Genomic DNA, 14,353 nt, shown 5'->3' on the forward strand with positions numbered 1-14,353 from the left:
GACGGATGAACCATCTGAATAAAATATCTCCTGCCCAGAGACCCCGCCCCCCAATTTCCCATCCCTAGAGCAGAGTCCCTTCCTTTGACCACGGGGTTGGCATCTCGGGTGAACCGTCAGCGGATAACCCTCCAGTGTGGGCGGTCCATTCTCCCGGTGCCCAGGGAGAGCGTGAGACAGCGGCTGGGGAGAGAGGTGACTGTAGATCAGGACAGAGCGGCCCCAGGCCGGGGTTATGAGGTGGCAGGCTGCTGGGGGGTCGGCCACCCTGGACCCAAAGCATGTTTCCCAGAACTGCACCCTCACTTCCCACTGAATGAAACCCCTAGTGTCAGGGGCGCTTGTCATCACAAACCCCACAGCTTGGATTTTCCCAGTTCCTGTTGCTTTGGTCACAGGCAGGTGACAGAGTCGCTTCAAGCCTGAATCGAGCGCCGTCTGTGCCTGCAGCAGGTAGGGTGGGGCTGGCGTCCCGGGTCAGAGAGCTCAGTGGGGAGGGAGAGCCGGCCCGGCCGCTGGAGGTGTGGTGGGAGCTCAGGGTAGGAAAGCCGGGCTGAGCATGAGTGTGGGGCAGGCAAGCGTCTTTTCAAGGCAAAGGCCTGTCTAGGTAAGCCTTGCAGAAAGCCAGGTGCCATTCTGGGGCTCCTGGAGAGGGGGCGGTGAGAGGGAGGGGTGAGAGGCAGGGAGGGGCTGGCTTCCAGCCAGGAAGCTGCAGAAAGCACGCAGGTGGGAGAACATGGCCCTTCGGGTGACTTGGAGGGATTTCTGCTCCCGAGACTGGGGTTCTTTGGTGGAGACAAGGAAAGCAGAGATCAGGGGGGCAGCCAGGGCCAGATCACCAGGCGCAGGCTAAAACTTCATGTAATCGTTAGAAATCTGGGGACTTAGAATGGCCCTCTGGGCCTGTTCTCCGGCCCGGCTGACCTGGCTCCTTGCTTCTGTGCACCCCAAGCGCAGATCTGACACAGAAGGGACACCTTGGATTTTGTAGGGCTGTGGGCGTTTTCTAGTGATACCTCTACGCTCTGCTGCTTTCATGGGGACCTTCCAGGAGGGTGGAGGCCCATAATCATCGTTAGGGGGATTTCGTCTGGCTTTCTCTGCTGCCAAATCCCTGCCAGTCTGTGGCATTAGGGAGGGATGGGGACTTCGCAAGTGTGATTTGAAGTGATGATTTGAAATTACAGTTTCATTTTCTGTTCTTCGGGTGCCTTGCTTGGCCCAGAACTGGAAGAAACAGGGCAGAGAATTAATGTGGGTGTGGGGCAGAGAGAGAGAGAGAGAGAGAGAGAGAGAGAGAGAGAGGGCGGGGGAAGGATTAAGATGGTAGCAGAAGGAAACCAGAGTGAACAGGATGGCAGACAAAGAACAGATGAAAGAAGCGATCAGTAATATGACAGCGTCAGGGCCCTTCCCCCTTTCCCCAAACTGCCAGCCCATAGGGGACCCCAACATGCCCCGGAACTGAACGGGCCTATTGAGGGGCACGGGGAGTCTCCGTGTCGCCATCTGGACCTGTGAGAGGGCACTGACTCTGCGGTGAGAACTCAGTAAGCAGCTCCGGTTGGGGCTGCCGCCCGCACCTCAGTTAGTGCAGTAGATATTGACCATTAACACACGGATCACATTGCAAATAATGATTTTCTCCAGAGGAAACCCAAGAGAAAATCCAGACAAATTGTTAGACTTAACAGATGTACCAAGGTTTAAAGTCCCCAAATCAATTGCATCCTGTACACCAACAACAAACCTTTATACAATGTAATTTCAAAGGTTATATTTAAAATCAAAACAAAACTATGTAAGTATCCTAAGTAAATTTATCACTCATGTGGTAGACTTGATGGGGAAAATTATTTATTAAAAACCCGGATGTCTCATATCTGTTACTTGTCGCCCAGTGATGAGTGACCTTAAAACTCAGTGGCTCAAAATAACGATCACTTTTTAAAGATTTCTGATGATTCTCTGGTCAGCTGGGTGGGTCCGGTCTAGGCGGGCAATTACTGGCAGATGGCTGTGGTCAGCCGAGGGCCTAGCCTTGCAAATGAAAGTCAGGATTTCAAGGCCTTGGTCATGTACTCAATGTAAAAAGGCCTTTGTTCTGGGTAGTCAAGTCCTCTCATGGGCTCTCCTGCCGCTCTCCCCACAGCCAGGAGCAGTGCTCAGAGCTCAGCCTGGGGCGAGGGAAGGGAGAGATGGAAGGAAGCATGGGAGAACAGCGAAGCTTTAGTGCTTAAAAACAGCCTGTTACATTTGAAACACAGCACGCTATTTAATATTCACACACTCACCAAAAGCTCCACAACCCTGTGATAAAGGTAGTGACAGATGAGGAAAGTGCAGCCCAGCCCATTTCAGGAACTTCCCGTGGGACAGTAGGTAGATGGGGGGCTGGCAAGGGAACCTAGTGCACGGCCTGTAAGGAACTGTCTAAGCATAGAACACACTTGCCCTAGCTGGTTTGGCTCAGTGGATGGAGCGTCTGCCTGCGGACTGAAAGGCCCCAGGCTCGATTCTGGTCAAGGGCACATGCCCGGGTTGTAGGCTCGATCCCCAGTAGGGGGTCTCCAGGAGGCAGCTGATCGGTGGTTCTCTCTCATCATTGATGTTTCTATCTCTCTCTCTCTCCCTCTCCCTTCCTCTCTGAAATCAATAAATATATACATATTTTAAAAAGGATAGAACACACACACACATACACCATGGGTTGGCTAGCAATTAATTTTTTTTTGAGAGGGAGGGAGGGAGAGAGAGAGAGAGAGAGAGAGAGAGAGAGAGAGAGAGAGATTTATTGTTCTACTTATTTAGGCATTCATGGGTTTCTTGTATGTGCCCTGACTGGGGATCAAACCCGCACCCTTGGAGTATCAGGATAATGCTCTAACCAACTGAGCTACCTGACCAGGACTCACCTAGCAACTTTTAAAAGGAAAACTGCCTGTTTTCTCTAAGTAATACATGCTTATTGTAAACTAGAAGCCCAGTGCACGAAATTCGTGCACGGCGGGGGGTTGTCCCTCAGCCCAGCCTGTACCCTCTCCAATCTGGGACTCCTGGAGGGATGTCCGACTGCCCGTTTAGGCCCGATCCTGGTGGGATCGGGCCTAAACGGGCAGTCGGACATCCCTCTCACAATCCAGGACTGCTGGCTCCCAACTGCTTGCCTGCCTGCCTTCCTGATTGCCCTTAACCGCTTCTGCCTGCCAGCCTGATCACCCCCTAACCACTCCACTGCCAGCCTGGTTGATGCTTAACTGCTCCCCTGCCAGCCTGTTTGCCCTCAACTTCCCTCCTCTGCCAGCCTGGTCACCCCTAACTGCCCTCTCCTGCAGGGTTGATCACCTCCAGCTGCCCTCCCTTGCAAGCCTTGTCCCTCTCAACTGCCCTCCCTTGCAGGCTGGGTGCCTCCCAACTGCCCTCCCCTGCTGGCCATCTTGTGGTGGCCATCTTGTGTCCACATGGGGGCAGGATCTTTGACCACATGGGGGCAGCTATATTGTGTGTTGCAGTGATGATCAATCTGTATATTACTCTTTTATTAGATAAGATAGAGGCCTGGTGCACAGGTAGGGGCCAGCTGGTTTGCCCTGAAGGGTGTCCCTGATCAGGGTGGGGTTCCCTTGGGACATGGGGCGACCTGAGCGAGGGGCCTGTGGTGGTTGGCAGGCCAGCCACGCCCCCTGGCAACCCAAGCAGAGGCCCCGGTATCTGGGATTTATTTATCTTCTACAATTGAAACTTTGTAGCCTGGAGCAGAGCCAAGCCTGCTGCTCCCTCCGGGGCGGGCGGCAGCCATTTCTGTGGCAGTTAATTCACCTTCTACAATTGAAACTTTGTAGCCTTAAGCGGGTGAGCCCTGCCAGGGTGTTCGGAAAGCTTTGCTTCCCCTGTTGCCGGCGGCAACCCTGGCCTGCTCTCTCAAGCTCCATTCTGCTGCCATTTGTTTGAATTTGTTTACCTTCTATAATTGAAACTTTGTAGCTTGAGTGGAGGCTTAGGCCTGCAACGGCTATGGAAAGCTTGGCTTGCTCTGTTACCTGGGAAACCTTGCTCTCTGTGGCTGTAGCCATCTTGGTTTGGGTTAATTTGCATACTCACTCTGATTGGCTGGTGGGCGTGGCTTGGCTGGTGGGTGTGGCTTATGTAGCAGAGTGATGGTTAATTTGCATATTACCATTTTATTAGAGAGGATATCTCAACAATATAGAAAAGCATAAAGGATAAAGTAAAATGTTCCAACACCACCGATGGTTGAGGTAACATTACTAATATTCTACCATATCACTTTTCTTTTGCACATAGCATTCCATGATATACATGTACCATCTTTTACCTCAAAACACATCAGGGGGCTATTTTGAGATCTGAAAGCACTGTATTACGTATATAACCTCAGAAATAGCTCTAAAGTTAAGTCCTTAAAAAAGAGTATCCCATAGGGAGTCTAAGGGTTGTGCAGGTAGAGGCCAAATTGCAAATGTCATGGATTTGACTCAGAGGGCAGGGAGAGTGGTTGAATGGTGTTCAGCAGGAGAAGAATGTGATCAGAGTTACGTTTTAGGAAGATCCACTATTGCACCAACTGTATAAAGAGAGGGTTTGAAGCATCTAAGACCACAGAGGATGAGACCAGTTGGGAGCAGTTGTCCAGGCAAGAGTGTTAGCGAATGGCCTTAGGCCGTGCGAGCCGGGCGGAGCAGAGGAAGGAGCTGGAGATGCTGAAGGGGTAGAAGGACAGACTTGATTTTGCATCATTCCATGTTCAGAACGTTCACCTGAGTGGTACTGTCCGGTGGACTTTCAGGGGCGGTATCTTACATTCGTCCAGCAAAGGTCACAATAAGACAAAATAAGGGCATTGGCTCCCTCAGCCAGGAATAGAGAGGGAGATAGTGGACGGGCAGAGCAGGGACAAATCTGCACCTTTTTTATGGAGATTGGATGGCATTTTCAGTGTCAACCAAAACACATCTTGTTCGGTACACTGAAGGCAAAGAGGACCAGATACACTGATCACAAGAACAGAGAGATCTCGTGCCTGCACTTGATGATTGGCTGCATCCCCCCGGTGAGAATTTCTCTAATTGCTCCTGAGAACTGGAGAGACCCAGAAATGATCGTGGAAAACCCAGAAACCGATTTTCCTCAGATGTGTCAGGTTCTCATAATAAGATCGCAATCCATTCCTCCCTCGAGGCATGGAAGTGGGCTGGGATCTGAATAGTGCCAGCTGTTCTAACCATTGGGAACTCCATGTTTGGTTCAGAGTCCTGGGCTTGGCCATGAAGTCTGTGACTACCTCCAGTGGCCTCCTTGGCCATGCAGGGCACACAGCCCCATCTCTGCTACCCGCCCCCCCCCCCCGCCCCCCCGCCCAGCCCCTTTTCCAAGGAGCCCTGTGCAATCTGGTGAGGTGCTGTTTCAGAGGATGGAGAACGTCACCACGAGTTAACCTTGCGTCTTTCACACAGAGCTTCTAGATGATTGCCTGGCCGTGGACTTTAATTTGGAAAACAAATCCCGAAGACCGGGGATCTGTAATGATGCTGATACTAAAAGGAATCAGATTTCAGTGCTGAGTACGGACTCTCTTAGCAACAATGATGAAATGTTCTATGCACAGCAAGAGCCCCCTGAAGCACTATTAATATTGCAGTGACTAATCATTTAAAGATTGATTATAACCATATTTAGGTTGCTGGTGTTTTTTTTTCCAAAGCACCAAGAGGCTCAGAGACTCCAAGAGTTTTAGTATCTCAAGAGGCTCTACACGGTTGTTGGTGGGACACTGCTTTGTTCCGGCCCTCAGGGCCTGGGAGTCTGTACGTGCATCAGCTTGGTGCTTAGTTATCCCCTGAGAAAATGCACTATACCTGCTTCCCTGAGATCTCTCCCTTTGCCACTGGCTACCTGTTCACAGGTTTCTCACTCTCCACCGCTGGAGTGCACCCTATGGGCTCACCAGGCAGAGGCGGGAGGGTTCTGTCTGGTTGGGCTTCCCATTGAGAAGCGGACTGGGGACAGGCTGAGGTGTGACTTCGCTGCGGTGTGCTCAGCACGCTGGTTGCCGGGGTTGCCGCCCTTGCTGTGGCTCGCTGGGTGGGTGCCTCCTACCCGTTTGCCTTATTTCCACTCTGCAGATATCTGGGTGGGTGGCAGTTCTTCCAGAGCGAGAAGCCTCTGCAAGGCCAGTGGGGAAGCTGGCCGGCTGCTCTGGGGAACAAAAGGCAGGAGCTGCAGGAGCTGCCAGCCCTAGGGAGAGGCTTAGAAGGGAGATTTTACACATTGCGAGGGCCAGTTGGGGGTCTTCCTTCACAGCTACAGCAGCTACTTAGAGGTGAGGCGTGACCCCTGGTAGCTAGTGTCTGGAAAAGGGGATGAAGGTCAGGATTTGGCAGATCGGTGCTAGACTCATAGCAGAACTTCCAGGGCCACGGAATTAACTGGTTAGCACACTAGTTGGTGGTACAGGATCCACCCTCTTTCCACAGATGGACAGTCTCAGACCTGATTTTGGGTTTTCCAAGAGCATTTTGGATATCAACCCTTCTATTGTAGGCACATGGCTTTTAGCTGCAAGTGACAGAGTCCACCTCGCACTAGCCTTGGCTGACTTTGGGTCCAAGAGGGAACTGGGCATGTCCGATTCAGGGGTTCAGTTGCTCTTGTCAGGGTTCTGTCTCTATCTCCATGTCTTTCGGATTTCATTCCAAGGCAGGCGTTTGCCAGGGCAGGTGGCCCGCTAGAGCATACCCACGTCTCAGGAGAAAGATTCTTTCCCGCTTAGCTTCTGAAAACTGCTTCTAATAGTCTACCTCATCGCTCTTAGAGCTGGGAGTGCCTCCATTGTCAGCCTGGCTCAGGCCACTCAAGTGGAAGGACAGGTGGGGGCCTTTGATTGACACCCAGCCCATCCACAGGGCTTCCCTAGAGGAAGAGATGGGGGGTAAGCAAAGCGTCAAGGAAAGAGGTCCACGGGGACACTCTGCACTGCCCCTCCAAGTTGCTTAGGTCAGCAGCTCTGGGTCAGGCAGTCCTGGGTTTGAATACTGACCCCACCACTTACTACCATGTTTCCTCAGGAAGCTGCTTACTCACCAAGCCTCAGCTTCCTTACCTGGATTGGGAGCAGTGATAGCACCTGCATCAAAGGGAAACCCTGTATAGATGGAAAACTCTGAAGAAAATGAAGAACTCAACACAGTGCCTAGCACATAATAACGTCTCAATAAAAGTTGGCCATTATTGTAGGCCATTATTGTAATCCGGCATGCTAGAAATGACCAAGAAAGATATAGTGGGCTTTGTTGTTTTTCTTGTCTGGTTTTGAACCATAAGGAAGTTGTTGTACATACTTCAAAAGATCAGTCTTGCCCACAAAAGTGAAAATATATGCTCATTCTTTTCCTGAACTGTCAGAACCAACTCTAGAAAACTAAGACCATGATCCTCTGCTCAGTTACGTAAAAGGAAAGAGATTGAGGGAAAAGGAAAGTTGGGCACTGGCATCATGCCCATCCTGGCAACGACCTCCAGGGTGAGCTCCCCCTGTAACCCTGGCTATCCCATGGGCCACAGCCCCATCAACATTCCTCCATGTGGGGCCCCTGGAGAGATGTGGTCACCAGAATTTTCCTCTCCATCCTTTTCTGTGACAGGTGTAGAGGTTAATCAATATGTTGAGACAGACTCCCCCATGGGGCAGGACTCTCCGACCTTTTTGCATCCCCTGTGCTCAGAGTGTGGGTGAAGCACAGTTTTGTTAGCAATCTGGGAGACTTTCTAAGGTGACTGGTGCTCTGTAGTGTGTGGCCAAGAGGGCAGACCCTGCAGCCACACGGCCTGGGTCCAGATTCCAACTCTCCTGCTTGCTGTGTGAACCTGGGTCAGTTTCTTGACCTCTTCACATATATTAACTCGTCTAATCTTCATAATGACTCTACGAGGTCGTAGAGTCATTATGAAGATTAGGCGAGTTAATATATGTGAAGCACTTAGAATGGTGGGGTGCATAATAAAAAAGTGTTAGCCGTTACTATTACTATGATCTTAAACACTTAGAATTTAAATGTTGGTTCCCCTTGAGAGAGAGAGTAGGGAAGAGGCAGAGATCAGAATGATGGGTGAACCCCCCGGGGGGTGGTGTTGGACTGGTAGGGGAGGCTGAAAGAGATAAAAATAGAGTTCTTTCCTACAGGATGCTGTTAGGGATCAGAGTCAAATAGCCATCCACAACCACATTGCAAAGGATGTCTAAGCCAGTGGGTTCAATGACCAAGTGGCTGAATGGTAAGAGCCAAGAGGAGGAGCCACTTTGTGTGCAGAGGGAGGTGGATTGAACCAGATTTTGAACAAAAGACTTGGGTAGAGGGCGAGGACGTTCCTACCAAGTAATAAACAGAGGCACAGTGAGCAGGAAGGCATAGTGTGGAAGAAGAGCTTAGAGCCTCAGACGGTGCTGGAGATGGGAGGACAGAGCTGGGGTGCAGCATTTCACTCAGCAGGGAGCCTGTGGGCAGGAAGTGGCCTGCTGGCAGCAGCATTCAAGGAGCTCTTTTCCAGTGGGAGTGGACAGGGTGACCCTTTCGCTTAGTGGAGTAGAGATGGCAGAGGAAATTCAGTACAAATATTCATAGAAGCCCTACTGTGTGCCAGGGGCTCACTGCTCCTGGGACCCAGACAGACAAGGCTCCTCTCAGGGAGCTTAAAATGTAGTGAGTTCCAGTTGACCCACTCAGGGAACACAGGTGAGTGCTGACATTATCCTATCTAATAAGAGTAATATGCAAATTGACCATCACTCCAAGACACAAGATGGCCGCCCCCATGTGGTCAAAGATGGCTGCCCCCATGTGGACACAAAATGGCCACCACAAGATGGCCTGCAGGGGAGCGCAGTTGTGGGCAGTTAGGGGTGACCAGGCCTGCAGGGGAGGGCAGTTGGGGGAGACCAGGCCAGCAATGGAGGGCAGTTAAGGGGGACCCAGGCCTGCAGGGGAGGGCAGTTGTGGGTGATCAGGCCAGCAGGGAGGGCAGTTAGGGGTGACTGGGCTGGGAGGGGAGGGCAGTTGGGGGAGACCAGGTCTGCAGGGGTGGGCAGTTGGGGGGGGGGGACCAGGCCTGCAGGGGAGGGCAGTTGGGGGTGACCAGGCTGGCAAGGGAGGGCATTTAGGGGTGACCAGGCCTGCAGGAGAGGGCAGTTAGGGGTGACAGGGCCAGAAGGGGAGCAGTTAGGTGTTGATCAGGCTGGCAGGGGAGTGGTTAGGGGGTGATCAGGCTGGCAGGCAGAAGCGGTTAGGGGCAATCAGGTAGAGGCAGGCGAGCAGTTGGGAGCCAGCAGTCCTAGATTATGAGAGGGATGTCCGACCGCCCTGTGGGATCGGGCCTAAAGGGGCAGTCGGACATCCCTCAAGAGGTCCCAGATTGGAGAGGGTGCAGGCTGGGCTGAGGGACAAACTCCTCCCCCTTCCCCCATGCATGAATTTCGTGCACTGGGCCTCTAGTCCTATATAATAAAAGCACAGTATGCAAATTGTTCCCTCGACCAGGAGTTTGTCTGGGAGTTTGACCAGGGGGCGGGGCTGGCGGGGGGAAGGGAGGGAGGCCCCGGCCAGCAGCTGCCAGCTGCTAGGGACCCTATCAGTGCACGAATTTCATCCCTGGGCCTTTAGTTAGATATAAGGTTGTTGGGCAGCAGGATATTCTTATGGTCTCAGAGTCTCAGGGCATAGATTGCAGATGAATTACAAAGGGCACCTTTCCTGGAGAGATCTGACGTTCCCATGGTAACCAAGTGACTACACCTGTGTGACTGAGTTGGGATTTCCTGATGTGATGCCATCGGAGGCAGATACTCTTAACAGAACTAAAACAGGATCTAATCATGGGGAACCAACAGACGAATCCACAATATGGGGTGTTCTATAAGAGAGCTGAGCTGGTGCACAGAAATTAAATGTCAGTAAAAACAAACAAAAAAGCAAGTAAATTATAGGTGAAAGGAGGATAAAGCAGGGATTAGCAAATTATATAGCCCATGGCAGCCCATGCCAGCTTTGTAAATAAAGTTTTATTGGCACCCATCCACATCCATTCCTTTCCATGTGTCTCAGGCTGCTCTAATCCTACAGTGCAGCTCTGAGGAGTTGTAACGGAGACTCTATGACCCGCAACGCCCAAGATATTTACTGCCTGACCCTTTACAGAAACTTTCCTGACCCCTGGATTAAAGCAACATATTAACCAAACACAACGCATGAACCTTGGTTAGTTCCTGGATCAGGGTGAAAAAAATGCAAACATCAATACATGGGGAAACTTAAACAGGGAGTGCGTATTCCAGGACCTTACGACTTCCTATTAACTCCCTGAGGCACGGCTGTTATATTGGGATTGTGCTGCACAATGTCCGTCTTGGCTGTTGAATGCTGAAGTACTTAGGGGGTTGAATCATGATGTCTGCAGTCTACTTGCAAGTGGTTCAGTCAAAAAATAAAATAATAAATAGATAGATAGATAGATAGATAGATAGATAGATAGAAAAGGAAGAAAGAAAGAAGAAAAGCAAATGAGGTGACAAAATGTTAATTAGTCAATCTAGGTGAAGGGCATACAAGGTTCGTTATACTGTTCTTTGATTATTCCTGTTGATTGATAGACTTTCAAAATAAAAGTTAACAATAATTAAAAAAACCTTGAGCACAACTGGAGGGTTAATTTAGGGGCACATTTCAGTAGCCCTGATGTGACCTGACGGCCCACTTATGCCACCTTCGGGGCATTCCCTTGGCAGCGAGGGAAGCGCTGGGAGCCAGGGGTGAGCTTCCTGTCCGCTGAAGAGGCAGCCCCAGCAGGAACTTGTGTTGTAACCGGGGTTTTGCTTGTTGTCTCCGCACAGTAATTCCATCAAGCTGGTGAATCTGCTCTCCATCTTTATCAGCACGTGGCTCACCGCAGCCGGGTTCATCCATTTGGTAAGTGGCCTCGCAGGTGCCTTAGCTCTGGCTTTCCTGGAACAAGCCTCTGAGTCTTTTTGTCACCTGCATGGTTTCTCCCTGTGGAGAAACTTAAGCCCAGCCGTCCGGCGTCAGAAAAGAAGAAGCAACTGCACCGTTGTCTGGGGTTCCAACCCTTTACCCCAAACTGCTTCCAGTGGTGAGTCAAGTTTGCACGAGTATCCTGCGTTTTCCAGCTCACAAGTTGTGCCCTGGGACTTCGGTCCATTTTCACTCTGTCTGCAATACCCGCAAGCAGCCACAAGATGGCAATGCTCCCTCAGCAAACGCCTGAAAATGTCTTGGGGACCAGGTTGGAAGTTTGCCCCACATCTTTGTAAACAGCTCATTCAGATCCCTCAATTTCTTTTCACTTCCCCCTTACAAAAAGCCACCTTTGATTCTCTTGCCTGATGACTTGTCAAGTTATTCTGAATCTCAAAAAATGTTAATTCTTATGGATGAGCGATTCTTTAAAAGGCTTGTATTAGAAGTGAAGCTGTTCTCACCTCCTCAGGGCAGACTCTTCCTGCTTGTAGGGAACACGGCGATTGTAGGGAGCCTGTTTCAGACAAACGCAAACTGTTACCCCTGAGAGAACTTTATCTGACTCTGGAGCTTTGAGTAGGGGTGCCCCTCCCCAGTGGAGCCCCTCTCTGCCTCAGGGGTGGAAGCTGGCATTTAGCTGCCTACCATAGGGACTTATGTGATTTTCACCCCATGGAGCACAGCCCAAGGGAAGCCAGGCTCTCATTCAGTCACTGTATCTGAAAGTTCCCCACCTAAACTTTTTTATGCTGCTGGGATTCTTGGCTGAAATCACCCTTTGATGATCACCCTAATTCTGCCGAGTGCCTGCATCACAGATAGGGACAAGTTAGTCATTTTCAATAGCCAGTGACCTCACCTTCCTGCTGTGAGCAGCACCAGGACCTTCCATAGAAAGGGCACGCTGAGGGTGGGTGATGTGTGCTCTAAGGATGGGTGATATGTGCTCTGAGGATGGGTGATGGTGAGCTGAGGACAGGTGATGTGTGAGCTGGTGGACCAGGCAGGTTCTGGGAGCTTTCTGGAGAGGCAGAGGTGGAGGTCTGGGGCCCATGGGCCTGTGGGCCTGGGGTGCCCTTGCACTGGCCACACTGGGGATCATAGGCACTGGTCAGGGAGAACCAACCGCCGTCTCTCCCTCTCCTGAGAGTATCTACTGTACCTCTCCTGCCTGCCTCACGGCTTTGTTGGCAGATCAGATATGATGAGAGGACTGGAAGTGTTTGTGACATTTAAAGCAGAGACGCGCACACTGCAGCCTGGACCACAGGTCTCCAAACCTGACCTGCTCCCTCAGTTTCAGTATTACCCCTGGCTGATTTCACCCACCAATACAGAGCTGAGTTGTCCCTACAGAGATCAGACACTGCATGGCCCGCAAAGCTAAAAGCATTTACTCTCTGGCCTTTTACAGAAAATGTTGGCTACCCTGGGCCTAAAAAGTCGTGCAAAACCAAACAGTTCTCATGGGCCCCCTTTCGTGCTCCCAGGAACCGCCTGCGGTTCTCAGGGTGGAGCCATTGCTGAGGATCTGCAAAGCAGGGAGCCGAGCCAGACCCCAGGAGATGCTGCTGGGGGTTTGGGCGTGAGATCTGGAGGAGCCAGGCCCGTGGCAGGATGATGAAAGGAGGAACCCTCTGCGGGAGGCCCTAGACTTTCTTTGGGAGCCTGTGAGTGGGGCGCTGGGAGACTGAGCAGGAACTTGCTGAGAAAGGGCAGGGCAGGGCTCTCTGGCCCCTTCCTTGATGGGAATGCCATAAAGTGAGGCCAGAGCAAGGCCCTAACATGCAGCTGGTGTCAGATCTTCAACAATGTGAAGGGAAAACAGACCAGGGCCATTTATTTCCGGTGCATGATTGTGTTCCTACCACTCCCTGCTCCCTGCTCAGTTGCCTCACACAGAACCCAGCCCCGGCAGCCAACACTGGGGTTGAGGGGCCGCCTCTCCAAAACATCCTGCTGGAGCTTTTGTGCACATGGCTTATCCTATCTAATAATAGAGTAACATGTAAATTACCATCACTCCGCTACGCCCACGATTGGGCGGCGGGAGGCTGGGGGGCGGGACTCGGGGTGGCCTATCCGGCCATTGAGAGGCACGGATCCGCTGCCACTGAGGGGGGCTACCTTGCTGTTGAGAGGTGCAGGGGGCGGGACTCCCGCCCCCTGTGCCTCTCAACATCCAGATCCGCGGCCGCTAAGGGGGCCTGCCTCGGACACCCAGCTGCGCTTCTCAACGGCAGGGTAGCCAGGTGTCCGCGGCAGCCCCCCTCAGCAGCCGTTGAGAGGCCCCCTGTGCCTCTCAACAGCAGGGTAGCCCCCCTCAGCGGCCGCGGACCATCAAAAGCGTGGGAGCTGGGTGCCTGTCTGCTCCGGCACCTCTGCCGAGCCGGAGGCTTCTGAAAGGCCTGGTGCACCAGCGGACAGGCACCCAGCTCCACCGCGAAAAGCGAAAGCGTGTAGGGGACCCTACACGTGCATGATTCAATCATGCACTGGGCCTCTAGTTATATATATATTTACACACTAGAGCACTAGAGGCCCGGGGAACAAAATTTGTGCACTCAGGGGCTGGGGAGGGATCCCTCAGCCTGGATTGCGAGAGGGTGCAGGCCAGGTCGAGGGACCCTACTGGTGCACAATTGGGGCTGGGGAGGGATGTGGGAGGTTGGCCAGCCGGGGAGGGGCCATGGGAGGGCTCCAGGGCGTGTCCAGCCCATCTTGCTCAGGCTGATTGGCTGGACCCCAGAAACAAGCTAACCTACCAGTTGGAGTGTCTGCCCCCTGGTGGTCAGTGCACATCATAGCGACTGGTCAACCTGTCAACTTTCTGCCCCCTGGTTGTCAGTGCACACCATAGCGAGCAGTTGAGCAGCCTTAGCATATCATTAGCATATTATGCTTTGATCGGTTGAACGCACGACCGGATACTTAGCATATTAGGCTTTTACTATATAGGATATATATCTCCCCTCTTCTCCCCTGTACCCTTCTCTAGGTGGAGAATTCAGGGGACCCATGGGAAAATTTCCAGAACAACCAGGCGCTTACGTACTGGGAATGTGTCTACTTGCTCATGGTCACCATGTCCACTGTTGGCTACGGGGATGTTTATGCGAAAACCACGCTCGGGCGCCTCTTCATGGTCTTCTTCATCCTCGGGGGACTGGTAAAAGCTCTTTGTTATGATGCTGATTTTTATGGTCATTAATATCTCCTATTATCCATTCCTGAAAGCTGTGTATTTTGATAGTGTGTTTCTGCGCTAGAAGCAAGCGATTGCCTTAGTGTTACAATCAGGCCAAGTC

The 14,353-nt window shown here is 51.9% G+C and overlaps 1 protein-coding gene across 21 annotated transcripts in view; it reads left to right on the top strand.

Annotated features, from left to right (window-relative positions):
- KCNMA1 (potassium calcium-activated channel subfamily M alpha 1) overlaps positions 1-14,353 on the top strand; it is a gene marked incomplete at both ends in the record, with an annotated part of 694,964 nt that overhangs the window by 460,631 nt on the left and 219,980 nt on the right. For all 21 annotated transcript variants that reach the window (XM_079794081.1, XM_079794087.1, XM_079794070.1 and 18 more), the window contains 2 exons: positions 10,901-10,976; positions 14,044-14,214. In XM_079794081.1, the coding sequence (XP_079650207.1) occupies positions 10,901-10,976; positions 14,044-14,214 (247 nt within the window). The remainder of the gene's footprint in view (positions 1-10,900; positions 10,977-14,043; positions 14,215-14,353) is intronic.

Source organism: Cnephaeus nilssonii (assembly GCF_951640355.1).
Source record: "Cnephaeus nilssonii genome assembly, chromosome: 16".
NCBI classification, from domain to species: domain Eukaryota; kingdom Metazoa; phylum Chordata; class Mammalia; order Chiroptera; family Vespertilionidae; genus Cnephaeus; species Cnephaeus nilssonii.